At 45.2% G+C, this 21,918-nt stretch overlaps 1 protein-coding gene across 7 annotated transcripts in view; it reads left to right on the forward strand.

Moving 5' to 3' along the window:
• The window catches only part of CCDC85A (coiled-coil domain containing 85A), a 228,664-nt gene that overhangs the window by 14,018 nt on the left and 192,728 nt on the right, over positions 1-21,918 (forward strand). For all 7 annotated transcript variants that reach the window (XM_061625764.1, XM_061625768.1, XM_061625766.1 and 4 more), the window contains exon 2: positions 2,192-3,122. In XM_061625764.1, coding sequence (XP_061481748.1) covers positions 2,192-3,122 — 931 coding nt within the window. The remainder of the gene's footprint in view (positions 1-2,191; positions 3,123-21,918) is intronic.

Consider the following 21,918-nt stretch of genomic DNA (forward strand, 5'->3'; position numbering starts at 1 on the left):
GTGGGCAAAGCTGGGAAAGAGCAACTCCTCCCATATCACCCACCCAGGTCTCGGTTATACACGCCAGGTCAATAGACGTGACTCTTAACTTTGTACTGTAGGCGGCATTCTAGCCATGCAGAAGTTGTCATCACCATTGTTTGTATGCTGTCTTTCTATAGTTGAACCATACACAGGGTGCCTTATAGTAATTCACTCTTAACAGTTACAAAACCAGAACAAAATGTAAATAGTGATAAACAATCAACCAATGAAAACATTTCAATAAAAATACAACAAAATTAAGCAGTCCTTAAATATTATGAAATTATTACTTCATAATAAGGTCTAACAATAAAAATACAAAGCCATAATCCCAACAGCAAAGTAATGCATCTCTAAAATTAAAGTAATAGAATCGTAGAATAGTAGCATTGGAAGGGACCTATAAGGCCATCAAGTCCAACCCCCTGCTCCATGCAGGAATCCAAATCAAAGCATTCCTGACAGATGGCTGTCCAGCTGCCTCTTGAATGCCTCCAGTGTCGGAGAGCCCACTACCTCGCTAGGTAATTGGTTCCATTGTCGTATGACTCTAACAGTGAGGAAGTTTTTCCTGATGTCCAGTCAAAATCTGGCCTCCTGCAACTTGAGCTCATTATTCTGTGTCCTGCACTTTGGGACGATCGAGAAGAGATCCCGGCCCTCCTCTATGTGGCAACCTTTCAAGTGCTTGAAGAGTGCTATCATATCTCCGCTCAGTCTTCTGTTCTCCAGGCTAAACATGCCCAGTTCTTTCAGTCTCTCCTCATAGGGCTTGGTTTCTAGTCCCCTAATAATCCTTGTTGCCCTCCTGTGAACCTGTTCCACTTTGTCTGCATCCTTCTTGAAGTGCGGAGACCAGAACTGGATGCAGTATTCAAGATGAGGCCTAACCAGTGCTGAATAGAGGGGAACTAATACTTCATGCAATTTGGAAACTATACTTCTGTTAATGCAGCCTAAAATAGCATTTGCTGTTTTTGCAGCCACATCACCCTGTTGGCTCATATTCAGCTTGCGATCAATGACAATTCCAAGATCCTTCTCACATGTCGTATTGCTGAGCCAAGTATCCCCCATCTTATAACTCTGCATTTGGTTTCTTTTTCCTAGGTGTAGAACTTTGCATTTATCCCTTTTGAATTTCATTCTGTTGTTTTCAGCCCAATGCTCCAGCCTATCAAGGTCCCTTTGAATTTTTTTCTGTCTTCCACAGTATTAGCTGTGCCCTCAATTTTGTATCATCTTCAAATTTGATAAGCATGTTCTGTACCTCTTCATCCAAGTTGTTAATAAAAATGTTGAAGAGCACTGGGCCCAGGACTGAGCCCTATGGTACCCCACTTGTTACTTCTGCCCAGTTTGAGAAGAAACCATTGATAAGCAGTCTTTGAGTACGATTCTGGAGCCAACTGTGGATTCACCTGATAGTTGTTCCATCCAGCCCACATTTAGCTAGCTTGCTAATCAGAATATCATGGGGCACCTGGCCAAAAGCTTTGCTGAAGTTGAGATACAAGTCAGCGGTGTTTACATTGACACATGATACACCCCTCCCCTATCCAGGCAACCATCAGGCACAGTGCAGGGACTAATTTGAGCCAGGCAAAAGCGCTCGAGGAAGGTGTGGAACAGGGCCAGTGATAGGAGTGATCTGGGAGGAGGGGGCATGGGCTAGGAAGAGTCCCAAGGGCCAGATGGAAAGGCCTGGAGGGCTACATTCGGCTCCTAGGCCTGAGGTTCCCCACCCATGAGTTTAAAGGCTGTGGCTTCTATATTCAGGCATACCACATCTGCCCAGGGTGCTTTGTGGCCAATTGTCGGGTGTGCTTGGCCTTGTAGAGGCTGGGGACGGCAAAGAGAGATAATTTGGGAGGGAAGAAAAAACTGATTCTGGGAGAAGGATGGACTTGGAGGGAGAAAGGATTTGGAGGTGGAATTTGAACCCCCATCCAGGGTACCCAGTAAACGAGGGCTGACCTTGTCTAGATGCAGCCTCGCTATTTCGATGTTATATAGGCAACAAAATGGGGGATGGCATGCCGAGATGACGAATTTGCAAGATTCTTCTGTTTGTGCTTCAGCGCGTTGCCTGTAGACGTGGGGTGTTGATCAGACACAGTCTTTCCCTTGCTCACCTACTGTCCTTTCTCTCTTCTGTCTTTTGTAGGACATCAATCAGAAACTGCAGGAGGACAACCAGGAGCTGCGAGACCTTTGCTGTTTCTTGGACGATGATCGTCAGAAAGGCAAAAAAGTTTCCCGAGAGTGGCAGAGACTCGGCCGGTACAGCGCAGGGGTGATGCACAAAGAGGTGGCCTTGTACCTGCAAAAGCTGAAGGAGCTGGAAGTGAGGCAGGAGGAGGTGGTGAAGGAGAATTTGGAACTGAAGGAGCTCTGCGTCTTGCTGGACGAAGAGAAGGGCGGTGTTGCCGGCTGCCGGAATTCGATAGACAGCCAAGCCAGCCTTTGCCAGCTCAATGCCACGAGCGCATTCATAAGGGACGTTGGAGATGGGAGTAGCACATCTAGCGCTGGAAGCACAGATAGCCCTGATCATCATAAGCACCACCCAAGCTCGAGCCCTGAGCACCTCCAGAAGACCAGGAGCGAGGGGAGCCCCGAGCACCAAAAGCACCAGAGCGCTAGCCCCGAGCACCTCCACAAACCCCGGCGTTCTGGAAGCCCTGATCACCAGAAGCATCTGAAAGGGCCGAGCCCGGAGCATCACAAAACCCTTGGGAAAGTGACCCCGGAGCAGCAGAAGCACAGCTGTAGCAGTCCAGAAACCCTGCCAAAGCACATGTTGAGCGGTAGCCCGGAACATTTTCAAAAGCATAGGCCTGGGAGCAGTCCAGAGCACCAGAAGCACAGCGGTGGCAGCGCCAGCCCCGAACTTCTTCAAAAACATACTCTGAGTGGAAGCATGGAACACCTCCCAAAAGTGAGGGGAACTAGCCCTGAGCACCTTAAGCAGCACTACGGGGGAAGCTCAGAACATCTCAAACACTTGGGCGGCGGCAGCAGAGAAGGCACCTTAAGGAGACAAGTTGTGGATGATCTGTCACCCCATCACAGAGGCCTCTACAATGGGATGAATGGTGGGTGCACATTGAGTTATTATTATGTCAATATGATAATGATTATGATGAGGGTGACCATTTTTTTTAATTGTGTGCAAATCGTGGAAATGGTGGAGGGAAAGTACCCAATTTTTGGTGCCACATCTATGATGAAATACTTCGTTGACAATGTGAAGGGAGGAATCACAGCTATGGCTTCAGTTGCTCAGGGTGATGATTAGGTGGATAAGTACAGAGGAAGTTGTTGGATGTGTTGCTGTTGATGGGCTACACAACAGTCGTATCTCCTGGGCTTTACAGGAAAGCACCTTGCTGGTACAAAGAGGCATTGAAATATGGGATTCCTTGTGGCAGAAGCTAATGCACTGTGCAGAGAGCCTGAGAGCACAAAGGCTTGATCGGGAAGAGAGGGAGAGAAGGGCTAGATGGATGGAGTGAAGCCTCTTTTTCATTGGGGTAGAGCTTGTGTATGCGGACATCATTGGAGCTATTTGTTAGCTACTGCTGCTGCCATCAGGCCCAGGGCTGCTCCCATGTGCTTCACTGATGCAGAGTGTTAAGAGTTTCAGCGAAGGGCAAACTCCTCCATTTCAACGTCCTTATGCGATTGCTCAGAGTGCAGGATTTTCCTTGGTGTCTACAGGTGGCAATCTCCATAAGAGTTTCTTTTGCTGTTTTGACTGATGAATGGATCGTTAGCCATTGGTCTTTCTCCTGCTGCTGGATGTCCTCCAGTGAAAGAGGGAGAGTATAGAGCAGGGGTAGCCAATGTGGTGCCCCCTGTTGTTGTTGGACTCCAGCTCTAACTTATCCAGAGGGCTATTTCTGGCATTGGAAGCACAGAGCCCTCATTTAGAGCTGCTGTGAATCTCATTATTGCCCCTGCGTTGGGGCTGTGCTTTCTTAAGGGGAGTCATTTGGGCAGATACTTGTTCTGCATTTATGTTGCCTACTCAGTGAATGTGCCCTGGCATGATCCTAATTGCTTTTTTCCTGGGATTCCCTAGAAAAACAAAAGCAGATCTCTTTGACATTTAGCTCCTCAGGTGCGGTTTGTGATGGTAGGCTGACATTTTAACAGATGTTTCTGGAATGCACATTTATTTTCAGCTGATAGGGAAGTGGATAATGTGCCCAAATGCTGTACAGTGCAAGGATTTTAAGCCTGAATAATTTCCCAAGAGGAAAGTTGGTATTAATTTGTGTCTTGTTGCTTGTTTATCATGATGGTGATCCGGTGATTTGCAGACTGTGGGTCACGTCTAAGAAAGGATTTTGGTGTTGTGTTTATGATTCTACCAGGTAAGAAAGGGGATTGTGGTACCAGCCCAGGAATCTGCCGTTGTAGAGTTGGGATCTGATTGGGAACACACCAACTTTAACATTTTGAGGGGGGCGGGAAATGATCTGGTAGAATTAGGTGACAGAATACTGAGGTTGTAGAGTGGATGGTACCACTTTAGACTGCAAATGATTACTTTTGTAAATACTTCCCCCATGTTATTAAAAAAAACTTCCTGCAAGTAAAAAACCCCAAACCCTAGCATACCATGGAGCCAGCCAACCTCCTGCTGCTATGCTAATTTTCTACTTGAAGGGAGGTTGTGTTGTTTTTGCATTTTAATGTGGAGGAGCATTCAAAAAATGACACCCTTTACCCGCAGCCAAGACAAGGCCAAAGTGTGGGATGTTTGGATTTCATACTTGGGGGATCTTTTTTTCTATACATATAATAACATTATACATACAATGAAAATACAAGCCGTTACGCCATCGTGCAGTGTGATGGCAGCATTCCATGGGGGTGGGGAGTCACAGCAGGTGTGAGGTGCAGCGTGCATGGGGCATGGTGGCCTGGGCAAGCCACGGAGGAAGTCAAGACAGCCTGGGGGAGCTCCTTATCAGCCATCCTGTTCTGCTGTTGCTGCCCCCCTGACAGCCTCAGTGGCAGAAGGCGAGGAGGTAAGCGGCAGGAGAGAAGGATGGCTCCTGAGGCACTGCCCTGACTATTCCCTTCTATTGCTCTGTTCTTTGGCTGGCTGCCTCTGTTGTCCACGCAGGAGAAGGTCGAAAGGGGAGGAGAGGATGCTTGGTGATGCATTTGGGGATGGGGGGAGGAGGATGCTTGCGGGGAGGGCAACCTGTTTGGGAGTCCATGTGTGCATATGCGTGTGTTTGGGAGTCCCTAGATGTGTGTGTATGTGTGTGAGGTTGGCATGCGAAGCACGCTGGGGCATAGCCCCTAGTATTTTATATTCTTTTCCAAAGACCAGAGAAAGTCAGTGGATTGTTTTGGTTCATTCTGCCTGTTCTTGGGCTTGAACCTGCTGTCCAGAAGGTAAATTTGTCTTCCAAGAACAGTGCATCTTTTTTTATCTAGCCAGCAAAAGAGTGAGAGAGTTGATTACTTAGACGATTGGCTGGTAATCAAGCCCCAAAGACTATCGATCGGGAGTTATCAACACTTTTAGGCTTGTGGGCACTTTGGGGTTTTTGAGTGACTGCTGTGGGTGCTACCCCCTGATCATTTTTCTCTTCCTCCTCTGGATCATTCCCTTCAAGGAACAGAAAGAGAGAAAGCACCTGTGTACAGACTTTGCTTTTCTAATAGACCTGGATAAAAGTCAAATCCAATTGAATTAATCCGAGTTGAAAAACATCTAGAGCTAAAAGAGAAGGTGTGAAGGAGTGTCACTCTTCCAACTTCCTCCTTCAGCTCAATGTACTTTTCAAAGGTGGAAAAGGTAACCACCCTCACCACCTCATGACCAAGGAGACAGTGGATTGGGGGGAGGCTCAGAAGGTTTGGGGGCACCAAGGGAAGACCTCAAGGACACCATTGCTTCCATGGGTGCTACATTGCTGAGCCATGCCATGGATGAACAGCTTGATAATCAGCTTCATGAGGAACTTTGTCACTTTTAAAGAACTCCGTTCCTGCTTTATATCACAAGGGCTCCGAATGCTTGTAGTCTGCATACACGTTATTACACTGCAGTGTAATCTGTAACTCAAAATTACAGGGTTTTTTTTTTAAATGTCCAGCAGAAATAGTAAATGTTTCCTTAAGAACATAAGAAGACCCCTGCTAGATCAGACCATGTCCCATCTAGTCCAGCATACTGTTCTTTCAGGGGTCAACCACATATATATGGGAAGTCCACAAATGGAAGCGGAATGCAACAGTGCTCTTCCCATTCTCAGAAATGTGATTCTTAGCACCGGGGGATTCAGAGTCATACTGTCTCCCACAGTGGGGTAGAATTTAGCCCTTGTGGCTGGTAGCAATTGATAGCCTTGTCCTCCATCAAGGTTGGTGGCCATTCTTCTTGTGGGAGTGAATTCCATAGTTTAACTGCACACTGTGTGAAGAAGTACTTTCATAGAATCATGGAATAGAAGAGTTGGAAGGGGCCTATAAGGCCATCAAGTCCAACCCCTTGCGCAATGCAGGAATCCAAATCAAAGCATTCCTGACAGATGGCTGTCCAGCTGCCTATTGAATCCTTCCAGTGTCAGAGAGCCCACTACTTCTCTAGGTAATTGGTTCCATTGTCGTATGGCTCTAACAGTTAGGAAGCTTTTCCTGATGTCTAGGTGAAATCTGGCTTCCTGCAACTTGAGCCCATTATTCCATGTCCTGTACTCTGGGACGATTGAGAAGAGATGCCGGCCCTCCTCTATGTGACAACCTTTCCTGTACTTGAAGAGTGCTACCATATCTCCGCTCAGTCTTCTCTTCTCCAGGCTAAACATGCCCAGTTCTTTCAGTCTCTCCTCATAGGGCTTTGTCTCAGTTTGTTTCAGATGAGGCCTAACCAGTGCTGAATAGAGGGGAACTAATACTTCATGGGATTTGGAAACTATACTTCTGTTAATGCAGCCTAACATAGCTAATATAGCCTAATATATTTCTTTTGTCCTAAGAAGGTGAAAAGCGCATACTGGACCAGGCCAATGGCCCACCTAGTCCCAGCATCCTGTTCATGCAGTGGCCAGCTAGATGCCTGTGTGGAGCCTGCAAGCAGGACGTGAATGCAAGAAAATTTCTACCTCCTGCGGGTTCCAGCACCTGGTATTCAGAAGCGTACTGCCTCTGATCATGGAGGCAGAGCATAGCCATTGTGGCTAGTAGCCATAGATAGCCTTATCCATGGATTTACCTAATAATCTTTTAAAGCCAGCCAAGTTGGTGGCCATAACTGCTTCTTGTGGGAGTGAGTTCCATAGGCGAACATTAGATAACCTTTTGTTAGAGAGCCCTAAACTTAAGAGGCTGCCTCCAAAGCCGTAGGAACATAGGAAGCTGCCTTGGACTAAGCCAGACCCATCTGCTTCAGCATTATCCACACTGGCTGGCAGTGGCTCCGGAGGATTTCAGACTGGGAAGCGTGCATTTATCTCTCCGTCTCAGTCAGCAAAATGTCTCAGGTCAGCTGTTGATGTGTTGCTGAGCCACACATTCTTTCCTTTTGTATTTGCTGCTGCTTAACTTAGGGACATGGGAAGCTGTTGTATACTGAGTCAGACCATTGGTCCATCTAGCTCAGTATTGTCCACTCTGACTGGCAGCAGCTCTCCAGGGCTTCAGACAGGGAGTCTTTCCCAGCTCTATGTGGGGATGCCGGGGATTGAACCTGGGACTTCTGCAGATGCTCTGCCACTGAGCAGCGTCCCTTCCTCCTCCCTGGCTGTAATAAGTGGAAATGGGCATATATGATGTGGTGTTACCCCCGGGGATGTTGTCACTTCCCATCCCCCCTTTCCCACTCTGCATTCCAGGCTGCCCCTGGGGGTGCGTGTGGGATGGAGAAGCACATGATGCGCCGATGTCACATCGCTTGTTTCCATTATTGCATGGGAGGAACTTCATTTTTGTTCCTTGTAACACCTCCTTCCCCTCCCCCCCAAATTACGTGGGTCATTCTTCTCTGGGATAATTCACAAAAACCATGTGCGTTGCTTCAGTGTAACTTAATAGGTATGAACTAATAGGCTCTGAGTGTGCGCTCTTGAGACATTTTTCAATAGCTTTATTCCAAACCTCTTTTTCTTTTTTTAAATAACACCTTTTGTTTGACTGGGAGTGCGTCTTTCCACCACCCTCAGCTCCCTTTTCCTTTTCCTTTTTTTTACATGCAAGGAAAATATCAGAGGCTGTTGGCTCCGTTTCTCACTCCCTGTTGAGGTTATTAATGAGCGAAAGGAAAACTGCTGACTAACACTCTCTGCCATGTAGCGCTGGAGGTGTGATGGATCAGGAAGGGAACCAGCCCTTCAGAGACCCGGCGTTCATTTAAAATAGGGAGGGGGAGAAAAAAAGGAAATAAATGTGTGGGTTCAGTGAAAGCACTTTGTGAACAGTGGCTGTTTGATGCATGTTCTCTTGGAGGGAAGAGAAATGACAAGGAAAGGCAAGTGAGATCTGCAACAAATTTTGGGTGTGTCCTCTCTCCTGAAATGTGTACTTCAGTCAAAAAATGTGTTTTGTTATGAGAAATTCATGCTAAAACACTGAGGAATTTTCAGGAGGATTTGAAAAAAAAAAGAATTTGCAAATTGCTGCAGAAATGTGGAGGATTGAATTTAAGATTGGAAAAATGAGAAGCTGAGAGAATCCAATGGCCACGTGCTTTCATCCCTGTAATCCATGCTCAGGTTTGAATTCCTGCAATACATTGCAAATGGGTCTGCCTCTGCTCAGAAACTTCAGCTGGTTCATGTATTCATAGAACAGCAGAGTTGCGATGGGCCTGTAAGGCCATCGAGCCCAATCCCCTGCTCAGTTCAGGAATCAAAGTCCAGCCACTGGGTTAACGGCTGGGATCTGGCATATGGAACCTATCTTTCCAATTTTAAATCAATAACCACGGTCCCTGGTCAATGTCCAAGCTTGATTTAATAGGCTGTGGCCCTCCGGTTGTTGCTGGACTCCAGCACTCAGTGTCCCTGACCATTGGCCTTGCTGGCTGGGGCTGATGGGATTTGGAGTCCAAGGAACACCTGGAGGGCCACAGGTTCACCATCCCTGCTTTAAACAGTTTAGGACTCAGGTACCTTAACAAGGGGGTGTCTTTTTGGGAGTACCCATATTTGTTTTTCCTCTAACATATGCATTTTTATGTTTGGTTGGAAAACTGCATCACAACATTCAGTTAAGTCCGAATTTTGAAGGATGGCTGCGCTCCTCATACTGTTTTGGAAAGTGCAAATTTGATAGATTCGGCTTGATATGCGAACTGAATCAAATTTTTCCCTAGTGGATAACTGGCCACCAGAATCTCTTTTCCTGGGAGGTCACTCCTATGACTGTGAACCATGCAGTCTGATTCTATGCATATGCACTCAAAACTAAGACCTGCTGTTTCTTGTGGGACTCAGACCCAGTTAAGTATATGTGGGATTGCATCCGGAGGGATGCTTTGCAAAAATGACTGAGCATCTTGGCATCACTGCAAGTGAAAACGAGAGCACATGGCAAGAGTGATAGGATGACTTTTATAACAGCCAAGTTGGGTTTTTGGCTCCCAAGCTGTTGGGACGACGAGGCAAAATGTTGTCTAGCAAGATGCCAGAACTTAACATATGAGTAAGCACTGTGTGAGAAAAAGCTGCTAGGCTGAAGAACTTGAATGGGATACCCCGCCAAGCAGCTAGAAAGCTTTGTCATAGGCAAAGTGCGGCAATGGCTAGCTTTCGAATGGCTAGAGAATGTTTCTTAATGTAACAAAATCATGTATATGTGTGCATGCAATAGGGAGGGCGAGAAATTCGATTCAGTTTGCATTTCAAGCCAAATATATAAAATTCACACTTTCCAAAATAGTATGAGAACCGAAACACAGCCATGCTTCAAAATGTAGTGATTTGAATTTTGCAATGCAGTTCACCAGCCAAACAATGTTCACTAAAATGCATATGTTAGGGGAAAGTGGGCATAAAATGAGTGAAAACAACAAGCAGAAATGCTTGCAAAAATGTGTACATTAGTCAAATGCCTACAGAGATGTGTCTACAAGGAGAAATTTGCACTGAAATACTGGAGAATTTTCATGAGGATTTTTTTTAAAAAAAATTGTGAAATGTGGAGAACTGAATTTAAGTTTGGAAAAATGAGAAACTGAGACAACTGAAATTGACAGATCTTTCCATCTCTGGTATGCAATGCCTTATTCCAGCATTTTGAGTGTGCATTTGGTATCAGGCGTTTGGCTGCTTGTCATATTGGCCAGAACATTATTCAACAAGATTTGGGTATAGGCACTGCTCTGGTCCTGTGCTCTGAGTCTTCAATGGTAATCTAAGTGTGGGACCTAGCAGGGGAAGGACCGTAGCTCAGTGGTAGAACATCTGCTTTGCATGCAGAAGGTCCAAGGTTCAATCCCTGCCTGCTCCAAGTAGGCTGAGAGACACTCCTGGTCTGAAACCCTGGGGAGCTGCTGCCAGACAGTGTGGACAATACTGAGCTAGATGGACCAGTAAAAAGCCTGTTTCTGGATTCAGTCCTTCGTGTGGGACCTCAGTCCTGGAAGCCATTTATATAGTGTCAGGGCTGAGCTGTAGGTAGCTGTCAGAGGGGATCTAGTAATTGTTCCTGGGAGTCAGAGTTGGTGGTGGGGTGGGTAGGGGGAAAGGGTTGATCAGAGAACAGACCAAAACACACCCAGCCAGGAAGACCAGAAAGGCTCAGGCAAAGTCCCATTCTAGTCAGGAAGCCATTTAGATCTTTCTTCTATCTAGGGGGGCCTGGTGACCAGCCTGGATGGGCAGGGCCAGTTCAGAGGCTGAGAATATACCACTGCCAAGAAAGATGCTTCAAACTGCAATTCTGGTGATTCATCACACGGGGCAGCTGAGTATTCCCAGTTCTAGCGCTGGTGGCTCATGAGCACTTGTTCTTGGATCCCCAGGAAAACGGTAGAGTAGGTTGAAGGGAGGAGTCCATCAGTTTCTGCTACAAAAGGAAAATAATCCAGATATTGTGCATATCATTGCCAGTACCTGATATCATACACTTCAGGGCTTGATGTTTAGCTAAATCTTTTATACTCAGATTTGTGATTCTGCCAAGAAACTTCACCAACTAACTTGTACATGGAGCAAAGTCACTTAATAGAGTATAGTTTTCTCTGTTAAAATATGAAGCTATTTTGTAGTAAGATGGTTTGCCAGATGCAGAATACTGCGAGAACATGAATAAAATATTTTCAGCAATATGTCGCACACGGTTTCAGAATTTATATTGAAAAAAGCTGTTTTTCCAAGAGCATGGAGATTGCCAAAGTCTGCAGAATACTCCTGTAATAAGCCACATTTGCAGTACTTGACCACATGAAATTGCAGAGAACATATTTTTGTTTTTGCAAATGAGCAGTGAAAATTGGCCACCTGCAAAGACAGGAAAAAAAAATTCTTTGTGTCCTGGAGGGTATGTCATACACACACACCTGGGAGGCACGGGTGGAGAGGAAGGCATGGGAGTGCCCATTCAACCTCCTCTGTTGAAAGAAGTGGGCTGAAGCTAATGAAATCTATTCAGAGTTGACCCATTTTCACTCTCAGGGACTGGCAGTGAAATCCCATCATGTGTATGTTACACATGCATTTATTTTTCACTGCATGCACATTGGGGTGGGTTAATATATATTCCTCTGAAGCAAGCATAATGGCTCTCAGTGGAACTTACTCCCATGTACGTGTGTCTAGAATTGTAGCCTAAATGCCGTATACCAAGGATAGAATCATAGAATAGTAGAGTTGGAAGGGACCTATAAGGGCATTGAATCCAACCTCCTGCTCAATGCAGAAATCCAACTTAAATCATACCTAGCAGGTGGCTGTCCAGCTGCCTCTTGAAGGCCTCCTGTGTTGGGGAGAGCCCACCACCTTCCTAGGTCATTGGCTCCATAGTTACCGCTGTAACAGTTAGGATTTTTTTTCCTGATGTTCATTTGGAATCTAGTTTCCTGTAACTTGAGCCCATTATTCTGTGTCCTGCACTCTGGGATGATCGAGAAGAGATCTTGGCCCTCCTCTGTGTGACAACCTTTCAAGTACTTGGAGAGTGCTGTCATGTCTCCCCTCAGTCTTCTGTTCTCAAGGCTAGCATGCCAGAGTGGTACTCTCCAGATGATGTGGACTATAATCCCCGTCATTCCTGGCCATTGGCCATGCTGTCTGGTGCTGATGCGAGTTGGAGTCGACAACATTTGGAGGGTACCACATTGGTTACCCCTGCCATAGACAGCTTAATTGCCTGATAAGAAGGGTTGCCTTGGAGAAGCACTTTCTGTTTCTGAAGCTTTGGGAATTTACATGTGCGTTGCCCATCACTACATGTATAAAGCACCTTGGCGCAGACTTGCAGAGCTTGTGACCCGCTAAGTCAAATGCTGCCCCCTACCAGCCATGCATGGAGGCCTACCAAGGGCTTTCTGCATCTCCTGTTTTCGTTGCCTGCCTGTTGCCAAAATGAGGTGTTCTCTAGCCCCAGCAGACCTCAATAAACGGCTGATGAGTTTCTTCGGCTTGGTGGAACAAAGATTGTGTAGAGCTGCCTAATTCTCTCTTCTTTTGCCTATGTGTTCAGTGGTGATCTTGAAGACTATCCAAGAGTGTTCTGTTAGTGCGGTCGTCTTTGTATCATGCTCAGAAACATAGAGAGGAGGGGTTCTGGAGGTGTCCTGGAATTATGGAGTTTCCCATGGGCATTAATCATAGTCTAAATCACAGCATCTTTTGGAGGAAGGGCACCCTGATCAAATGCATGTTGACTCAGATGCAAATCCCGCTGGATTAAGTGGGCCTTCTTCCTCCCAAGTAAATGCATCTAGGGTTGCAAATAGGTCCAGAAAAGCTATGCATGTAGCAAGCTAGCTCCCCAAACCTTGTTCGTAAAATATTTCGGCATATTGACATGAAATAAAGGAAAAAACCCAATGGCCTCTTCCAGTTGACAAGATTCCCCCCCCCCTGCTCCCTGGAGATCAGCCAAGTGGCTACTTACTAACCTGTTTTAGGAGACGTTTTAATATTTGGGGTTGATTTTAATTGTTTTTGAGAGGATGGATGAGGTTAGACTTTTTGTTCATCTAGTCCTGAGGCAGGGAACCTCAGATCCAGGAGATGGATATGGCCTTCCAGGCCCCTCTAAATGGACCTCAGGACTCTTCCCGGGGCCACACCTCCTCTCCAGCCACACTCAGTCTCCCCAGATCACAGCCTTCATTGGACTTGCTTTACACCCTACTTGAGTGGCCTTTGTGTGGCTGGCATGTGTCCTGGAATGTTGATCATGCTTTTCCTTGCCTGGATAGAGAATTTAGAGAGAGTTTTGAGAGTCTGTGAAAAGCTGTACAAAGAAAAAAAATTGCATTCCTTGCTCCACCCTCTTTTGCCACTGGCCCCTCCCAGCACTGACATGTGGCACCAGGAAGGTTGCCCAGAAGGGAATGTGGCCCTTGGATTGAAAGATGTTCCCTGCCCCTGGTTTAGGGTTGCCAGGTTCATGGCCCGAGACTGATCCTGTATCTTTAGGAGAAGAGAAAGTCAGCCAAGTGCAGGTGTTCTTGCAACACTGTAATGAGAAAAACCACAAGGTGGAATTCTCCCTTCCCCCTGCACAATTAAAGATACAAAAGACCTCTTGGAGCCTGGCAGCCAAGAGATCTTCTGTATCTTTAAAACTCGTCAGCATTTTAGTACAAATTTCTCCTAATATGTTTGTGTGCAATTTTGCCTAATACCCACATTTTTGCAAAGCAATTTTCCTTATCATAATGCATTTGTGTAATTTTTGCATTAACGTGTGCATTTATATGCACACATTACCTTAGTATTGGCATTTTTATTTGCATGACTTGGCTGGAGAACTGCTTTGCAAAATTTGGAGAAGAGCAAATTTTAACGGTTGGCTATGTTTGCGTATTGATTGTCGCATGAGGAGATGGAAAGTGCGAATTGGGTAGGTCTGACTTTAAATGTGAACTGAATTGAATTTCCCCTCAATCCCTACTTGGAAGAGACAGTCTACCCGCCTTCTCGTTTTGCCTGCCCTGCTCTGCACTGTTCCAGTTTCCTCTGTCCTTGTTTCTTTTTGAACACCCTCTCTTGCAGCCAAAAAATGTTGCTTGTGCATTACAGCCCTGCTGCTACCATCTGTTCCTCGGCGTTCAAGCCTGCTGGTTAACCTTGTTTTATCTGGTTCAGACAGCGCCAAAATGAGTCCCGAGAATGTTGTGAACAAATGGGGAGCATGGCATTTTAAGGCCAAGGGTAACCACAGCCAAACTGGGCAAGGAACTTGAGGGTCATTCCTTGATTTAATAAAGGGCTGGATTTGTCACTTGTCTCATCTACGATAAGTCCTTTTTGCTGGTGAGGATGTCCAATTAAAGGCACTTATTTTCATTTCTGGTGGACTTGTGTAAAGATAGCAGGGTTCTGGAATATGGTACATAGAGAAATGTCTAATACAATTACAGAAAAAAAAATCCTTTAGCTATTTAGGCACTATCATAATGAAAAACACAAAAAATCCTTTCAGGCAAATTATAAACCCCTCTGGAAGTCAATCTGTTGGGACCTTAAGAGATGGGGAAAAGTTAATCTATCTCAGTGGTTCCCAACCTTTATGAGCACGGGACCCACTTTATAAGCTGAAAATTTTTTGTGACCCTCTCCCCCCAGGGAAGTAGGCTGGCTGGCTGCCAGGAAGGAAAGGGGAAAGCAGCCTTTCTTTGCAGGCTTGCTTCTTTTTGCTTCACAAAAAACCCTCTCCTCTCATTCTAAGCAAGGGCGTTGCCAGTAGCGGCAGTGCAAGGAGATGGGAATCAGTGATAGTAATCCCCTCTTCTTCTTGGTAGCTCCACCCTCAGCCTCCTTTGGCATCTGCCATGTGTTCTATAGGCAGATGCCTGCCCTTAGTGCGCCTGAAAGACGCTCTGGCGCTTCAGCAAAAGGCCTCCCCTCTCGTTTGGAGCAAGGGGGAGGTGCCATCTGCAGCGGAAGCGGAAAGCAGACAGTGTAGAAGGAGTGAAGACTTTTTTAAAAAATTAATAAATAATTCATTTCTTTACTGTTCATGGCCCCCCCTGGATTACTTCGCGGCCCCCAGGTTGGGAACCACTGATCTATCTCTTTCTAGTAGGATAGCAGCAATTAAAATGATGATTTTGCCACGGTTTACATATCTATATTATGTGCTACCAGTGGAAGTGCCAAGATTTGGCAAAAAAGGTTGGAAGGATTTATCTTTAAGGGTAAAAAGCCTAGAATGACTAACTTTTTGAGATATAGGACATTATTGACTGGGGGCTGGGCTATCCCTTTTCTCAAAAACTATTACGAGGCTTACCAAATGAGTCATTTACTTACCTTTATCATTTCATGGAGCTCAAACTGGGTCCAAATTGAGCATTCTCTCTTGAAAGATATTCATCCAGCTGTCTTCCCATTTATTAAGAAAAATATTACACTGAATTTTATCAAGCGGAAGTCGACTTATGGGGCAATGATGCGGGTAAGGAAAAGCTCATACCGGGCATATCTTTTTATTCCCTTGGGGGGACATCCAGATTTTGCCCTGGGAGATAAAGCAGTTTAACATGGAAATGTATAAGCAGGTACAGCTATTTAGGCTTAAAGAATTTTATACGGACACAAACCCCTTGCCTAGAGAATATTGGCAAACACATCTTAGAAATGAACAGGTCCCCTGGCTCTCTTGGCATCAGGCTGGGAATTTTGTAATATCAAGAGACAAGCTCTGAGAGACTTACACCATTGGAAGTATTACTGCGGTCTGTAGATGACACAGGCAAGGGGTATATAGCTATTTCTGTGTCCTGGTTTGTGTATTGATTTGGGCTGCTTTCACACTGCACTTTATTCCATTATTCTGACAATTTCGGAATTACCTGGTAATTTGCGCGTTATATTTGGTCTTTCACACGATGCATGAGCTAGCTCCAGAATTCTAGTGGAATGTAGAGGAAGTTTACCGCTAATTTCTGTGATAAATGATACCAGAAACAATCCGTTAGCAAGTCTGGGAACCTGGAAGATTGCAGGAGTTTTTCGCTAGCTGCAGCCGCTCATGTGTCAGGCATCCCAGCATGCAGTGTGTTCCCGCCCTTCAGTTGCACAGGGTTTTTTTTTTGCCTGATGAACGTTGTACCAGTATTCCGGCTTTCATGGCAACGGGACAAGATCTTAGATCTCCTACACAGTGAGGAACAGTGTGCATGGGTGAGGGACGAAAACGAGCCATGTGAAAGACAGTTGCGCAAAATGCCAGTATATCGGCTGAAAAAGCTGCTGTTCCTTAACGTAACAGGTACTGTAGTATGAAAGGGATTTTAGGAATCGAGACAGAAGGTCTACCTTTTTAATCCATTAAACTAACGCAGTCAGCCCCATGTGTGAAAGCAGCCTTGGATAGTGCGAGTTAAGTACGTTTGCCTTTGAATGTGAACTGAATCAAATTTCTCCCCCATCCCTAGTGAAGAGGCAGGCTCTGCCGCACAAGTATCCTTGATGATGATTTAGGTTGGGGTGTGGAACCTCAGGCTTGGAGGGACCAAATCTCCATCCACTTCTCTTTGCATATTTATTGACACATGAGGAGATGGAATGCCTGAATAGCAGTGAGTTTAGTGGTTGGAGCCTACACCAGATTATACATAGGAGAAATCAGGGCCGGCTCCAGGCATGACGGGGCCCTTGGGCACCAGCGTGCCCTGGGCCCCTCCGCTCCCCTTCCGCGATGTGCAGAAACAGCTGCGGGAGGGATCGCAGGACAGGAGCTTCTGAGCCGCCCGCCGTCCCGTCCCATCCCCCCGCTTCATCTGCCTTTCCATTATTTTGCGACTGCGCGCATAGGTTTGCCATCAATCAATATGGCGGCCGAGGTTTCCCTAAGGGGCTGAAGCCTCTGCCACCATCTTGGTTGATGGCAGCAATGCGCACGTGTAGCACGCATGCGTGCCATCAACTAAGATGGCGGCAGAGGCTTCAGCTCCTTAGGGAAACCTCGGCTGTCATCTTGATTGATGGCAAACCGCAAAAAACAGTGGAGAAAGGTAAGTGAAGCGGGGGGATGGCGGGCGGTTCGGAAGCTCTTGTTCAGTGATCTGCGGTTTCTGTCCTGCTTCCACGGATCACGGAAGGAGAGCAGAGGGCCCTCTGTAGCTCCAAGGGCCCTCGGACCAGTGCCCAACCTGGCCGCCCTTTAGAACCGGCCCTGGGAGAAATGTCAGTAGTCTACTGGTGTTTCTTTGCTTTTGTTTGTTTGTTTAAACCTGAAAAGCTGTTTTGGAGGTGGCAATTAGAAGTGAAAGACTGATAGAGAAGAGGCTGCTTAACTGTTCTGCTTCCTACTGTTTTTCCAATCAAAACAATGTTCCTTTTCCAACCATTCCTCCCCTTAAACTGAAACAGCTTCCTGTGCTTGCTTTTCATTAAGGGAAAACACATGCATGCACACATTGTAGGAGACTACATGCATCTCCCACATACCATGTAGTTTGGCCTTGAACAGGAGTTTGAACCCAGGTCTTCCTTAGCCAATTCTCAGTCCACTGTACCCCCATTCTGGATTTCATCTGTGTTCTGTCCTGGAGGCATATTCTGACAAGTAATAAAGAACGGTGACTTGACTAAGGTCATTGACAGAGTTTGTAGCAGAGGTGAGATTTGACTTCCTGGCTTACAGTTTTGACTGAAGAGGCCAGTGGACTCTGGCGAATGGGAAGCATTGCCTGGCCAACTTCTCAATTATAACCTTTTGGGGAAACTGGCCCTGCATGTTTTCAAACTTACTGTTAATAACAATGGTGGGGATTGTCTAGGATAGGGTTGCCACCTTTCAACTTGGGCACCATGTGCATTACTTCAGATTCCCCAGCATGGACAACATGAGTCTCTTTCTGGCTTTGGGTGCCCCTGCATGCCCAGCATGATAGGAGAGACCCTTTCCCAAGTTCTCTGTGCATTGCTGAGAATTTGGGTAGCAGTGATAGTGAGGGGTGTCTCACTTAATTCTGCTAGCGAGAGACATTTCTCTCCCTCTCTGTCTGTTCCATTGAGCATGTGTAGTGTTCACAGGACCCAAGGGGCAAGAGCACTTGTATGCCACACCAGGGCAGAGATGGGCGAGTCTGTCCATTTCTGTTTCTCACTTTCTCATTTTTCTATTCTGAAGTTTGGTTCTCCACACTTCCACATCAGCGTGCTTCAAATATATATATATATAGCTGTCATAAAAATTCATCAGCATTTTAATGTGAATTTCTCCTAATATGCACATTTTAATGCAATTTTGCCTAATATGCAGTTTTGCAAAACAATTTCCCCTAGTATAGTGCATGTTTGGGGGTAATTTTCATGAATATATGTATTGTTATGCCCACTTTAGCCAAGTACATGCATTTTTGAACACATTTCTCGGCTGGAGAACTGCACTGAAGTTATTTGGAGCAGTGCAAATTTAGAAGGATGACTATGTTTTGGTTCCTGTATTGTTTCGACTTAGGTACGTTCGCTTGTAAATGTGAACTGAATCAATTCCCCCCCCCCAACACTTTCCCCCAACACTTTCTCACTTGGGACCAGGCACAAGCAATTTGACCTGCCCTTCCCCTGAGCCCTTTGTTGATACTTGAAATTGTATCTTTTTCCTTACGTGGAAAAAGCTGCTGGGGGAGGGAAGTGATTTTTCAGCAGAAAATCTCAGTGTAGAAGGTTAGAAATCTCACTACACTGTCTGGCTCTCCCAAGGCAGATAGCAACCTGAATGGCTGCTTTTTGTAATGAAAGTATTTATTTAATTAATGGAATTCATTTACTGCTTAATTGTAAAAGCCTCTAAGCGGTTTACATAAAACAAAATACACATTGAAACAGCTGTGGGGAACCTTTGGCCCTCCAGATGTTGCTGAACCACAACTCCTATCATTCATGATTATTAGTCATGCTCGCTGGGGCTGATGGGAGTTGTAGTTCGCAACATCTGGAGGGCAAAAGGTTCTCCACACCTGCATTAAAATTGTAAATAAAAAAGTAAACAATTTTTTTACAAAATATAAATAAAACCAGCAGTTAAAATATACCTTGTAAAATAAAATTATATAGGAAAATGCATGCCAACTTTATATATTTGGGTAGGCTTGTCCAAACAAAACATTTTTAGCAGGTGCTGAAAAAAATGCAGTGAAGGCGACTGGCTAATGCCAAATCAACCCAAATTACTTGGGAGGTATCTCCCAAGCCATGGATGAAAGTTAGGGACTGGACATCCCCCACAACTAGAGATGGGGGAGAAAGTTGATTCAGTTCGCATTTAAAGCCAGATTTATCAAATTTGCTCTTTCCGAAACCATATGAGAACTGAAACACAGCCATCCTTCAAAATTCACATTTATTTGAATTTTGTGATGAAGCTCTCCAACCAAGCAATGTTTCCAAAAATGCATATATGAGGAGTAAATGTTTACAATATGAATATATTGGTGAAAATAACATACAAAAATGTATTACATTAGGATAAATTGCTTGCAAAAATGTGTACATTAGTCAAAACTGCATACAATAATGTATTTATTCATTAGGAGAAATTTGCACTAAAATGCTGAAGAGTTTTCACAAGGATTTTTTTAATAAAAGCAAAACACTGCAGAAATGTGGAGAACAAAATTTAGAAAAATGAGAAACTGAGAGAACCAAAATTGGCAGATCGTTTCATCCCTACTTCCAACAAACTGAAGCCTCCAGCAACCATAAATAACTTCAGGCTACAAGGCCAGCCAAAATGTGTGGACTCCTGGGGCAGCCTTAGTCCTCAAAGCCGTCAGGTGACCCATTGGGATTAGGTCCAGTTTCTTGCTTTCAGAGCAGTGGCCTAAACGTTGAACGTTGGCGGAAAAAGTTGAAACTGTGGACTCTTGTACCGAGTCAGACCAGTGATCCGTTTAGCACAGTATTGTCTACACTGACTGGCAGTGGCTCTCTAAGGTCTCAGGCAGGGGGCATTCCCGGTCCTACTTGGAGATGCCAGGGATTGAACCAGGGACCTTCTGCATGCAAGGCAAATGCTCTGGCACTGAGCCCTTCCCCATAAAAAGTGTGTGGCTTTGAATTGAACGATGGCACATAAGCAGGAACAGGTTTTGTTTTTTAAAAAATGTGCCTTTAATTAAGTTTCCTCACAGGCAAGTGCTCTGATTCAGAGTCGCACACTTTCCCCCCTGACACACCTTGCTGTTGTGGCCTCTTCCTACACCTCATTCATGATCTGCAAGACCCATCACGTTTCTGATGCTTGACCTCGGCTGAACACATTTCAGTTAGCGCCAGATTGTCTGATGCCTTAGAGATGTGCGTGCACCTGCTTAATGCACTTGGTCAATACATTAGTAAATCTCTCCAGGTCTGAACAGAGCTTCTTAAGAAGTGAAAATATGAAGGAGGGGATTGTTATACCTAGTTGAGTAGAATATCATCCCTCCACTTCCCTGATTGCAAAGAAGTCCCAGGCAGCCTTTTATATGGTCAATTTCCTTGTTAGGAGGAAAGTCTTGGAGGTTCTGATGTTTTTTCCCCCTGAGACCTGCTTTTAAACCAATATACAGGTTGACTAGGTGGGGAACAGGCATGCAGAGAGGCAAGACTAATTTCCAAAGTAGCATCTGTTCCAAAAAGCAACAGCAGCCCACCTCTCACTGGCTGCTTCTTGTTAGCCAGGTGTGAAAACATTGGGATTCTTCTTCCTTTCCCTAGCCCAAATCCAAACTTCTTCTTCCCTTTCTCCCCTCCTGTCCCACACCATGAAAACATTGGCCCCCCACCTTTGTCTTGATAGTTGTGATAGTCTCCCTTCACAAAATGGAAGTCTTGTCCAAATGAAGAGAAAGAAAAGGAACACAAACTTGGGCAAAAGCAGACAATGTTGTTGTTGTTGTTATGTGCCTCCAAGTCGACTATGACTTATGGCGACCCTATGAATCAGTGACCTCGAAGAGCATCTGTCATGAACCACCCTGTTCATATCTTGTAAGTTCAGGTCTGTGGCTTCCTTTATGGAATCAATCCATCTCTTGTTAAAACATAAAGATGAACAACAATTTTTTAAAAAATACATTAATAGCAGGAGACTGTCTAGAGAGGTGGTTGGACCCTTGGATGACAAGGGAGTCAAAGGTGTGTAAAGCAGGATGAGGAGACTGCAGAGAAGTGAATGAATTCTTTGCATCTGTCTTCACAGTGGAGGAAAAACTGACAGATTGCTGTGTCTGGATGGCATCTACTTGAGAGTTCTCAAAGAACTCAAATGCGAAATTAATGATCTTCTAACAAAAATATGTAACTTGTCCCTCAGATCTAGCTCTATATACCCAAGTACTGGAAAGTAGCCAATAAACACCAGTTTTTAATAAGTGATCCAGGGAGGATCCCAGAAATTACAGGCTGGTTAGCTTAACATCTGTCCTGGGAAAGCTGGTGGAAAGTATTGTTAAAGATAGAATAACCAAGTATATAGAAGAACAAGCCTTGCTGAAATACAACCAGCATGGTTTCTGCAAAGGTGTGTCCTGTCTCACTAACCTGTTAAGAGATCTTTGATAGTGTCAACAAGCATATAGATAAAGGTGATCTAGCGGTCATAGTGTACTTGGACTTTCAAAATGCTTTGGGCAAAGTACCTCACCAAAGTCCCCTGAGTAAGCTTAGCTGTCATGGAATAAGAGGAGAGATGCTGTTGTGGATCAGAACTGGTTAGGAAACAGAGAATAGGGATAAATGGATAGTTCTCCCAGTG

This window comes from Rhineura floridana, chromosome 4 (assembly GCF_030035675.1).
Source record: "Rhineura floridana isolate rRhiFlo1 chromosome 4, rRhiFlo1.hap2, whole genome shotgun sequence".
NCBI classification, from domain to species: domain Eukaryota; kingdom Metazoa; phylum Chordata; class Lepidosauria; order Squamata; family Rhineuridae; genus Rhineura; species Rhineura floridana.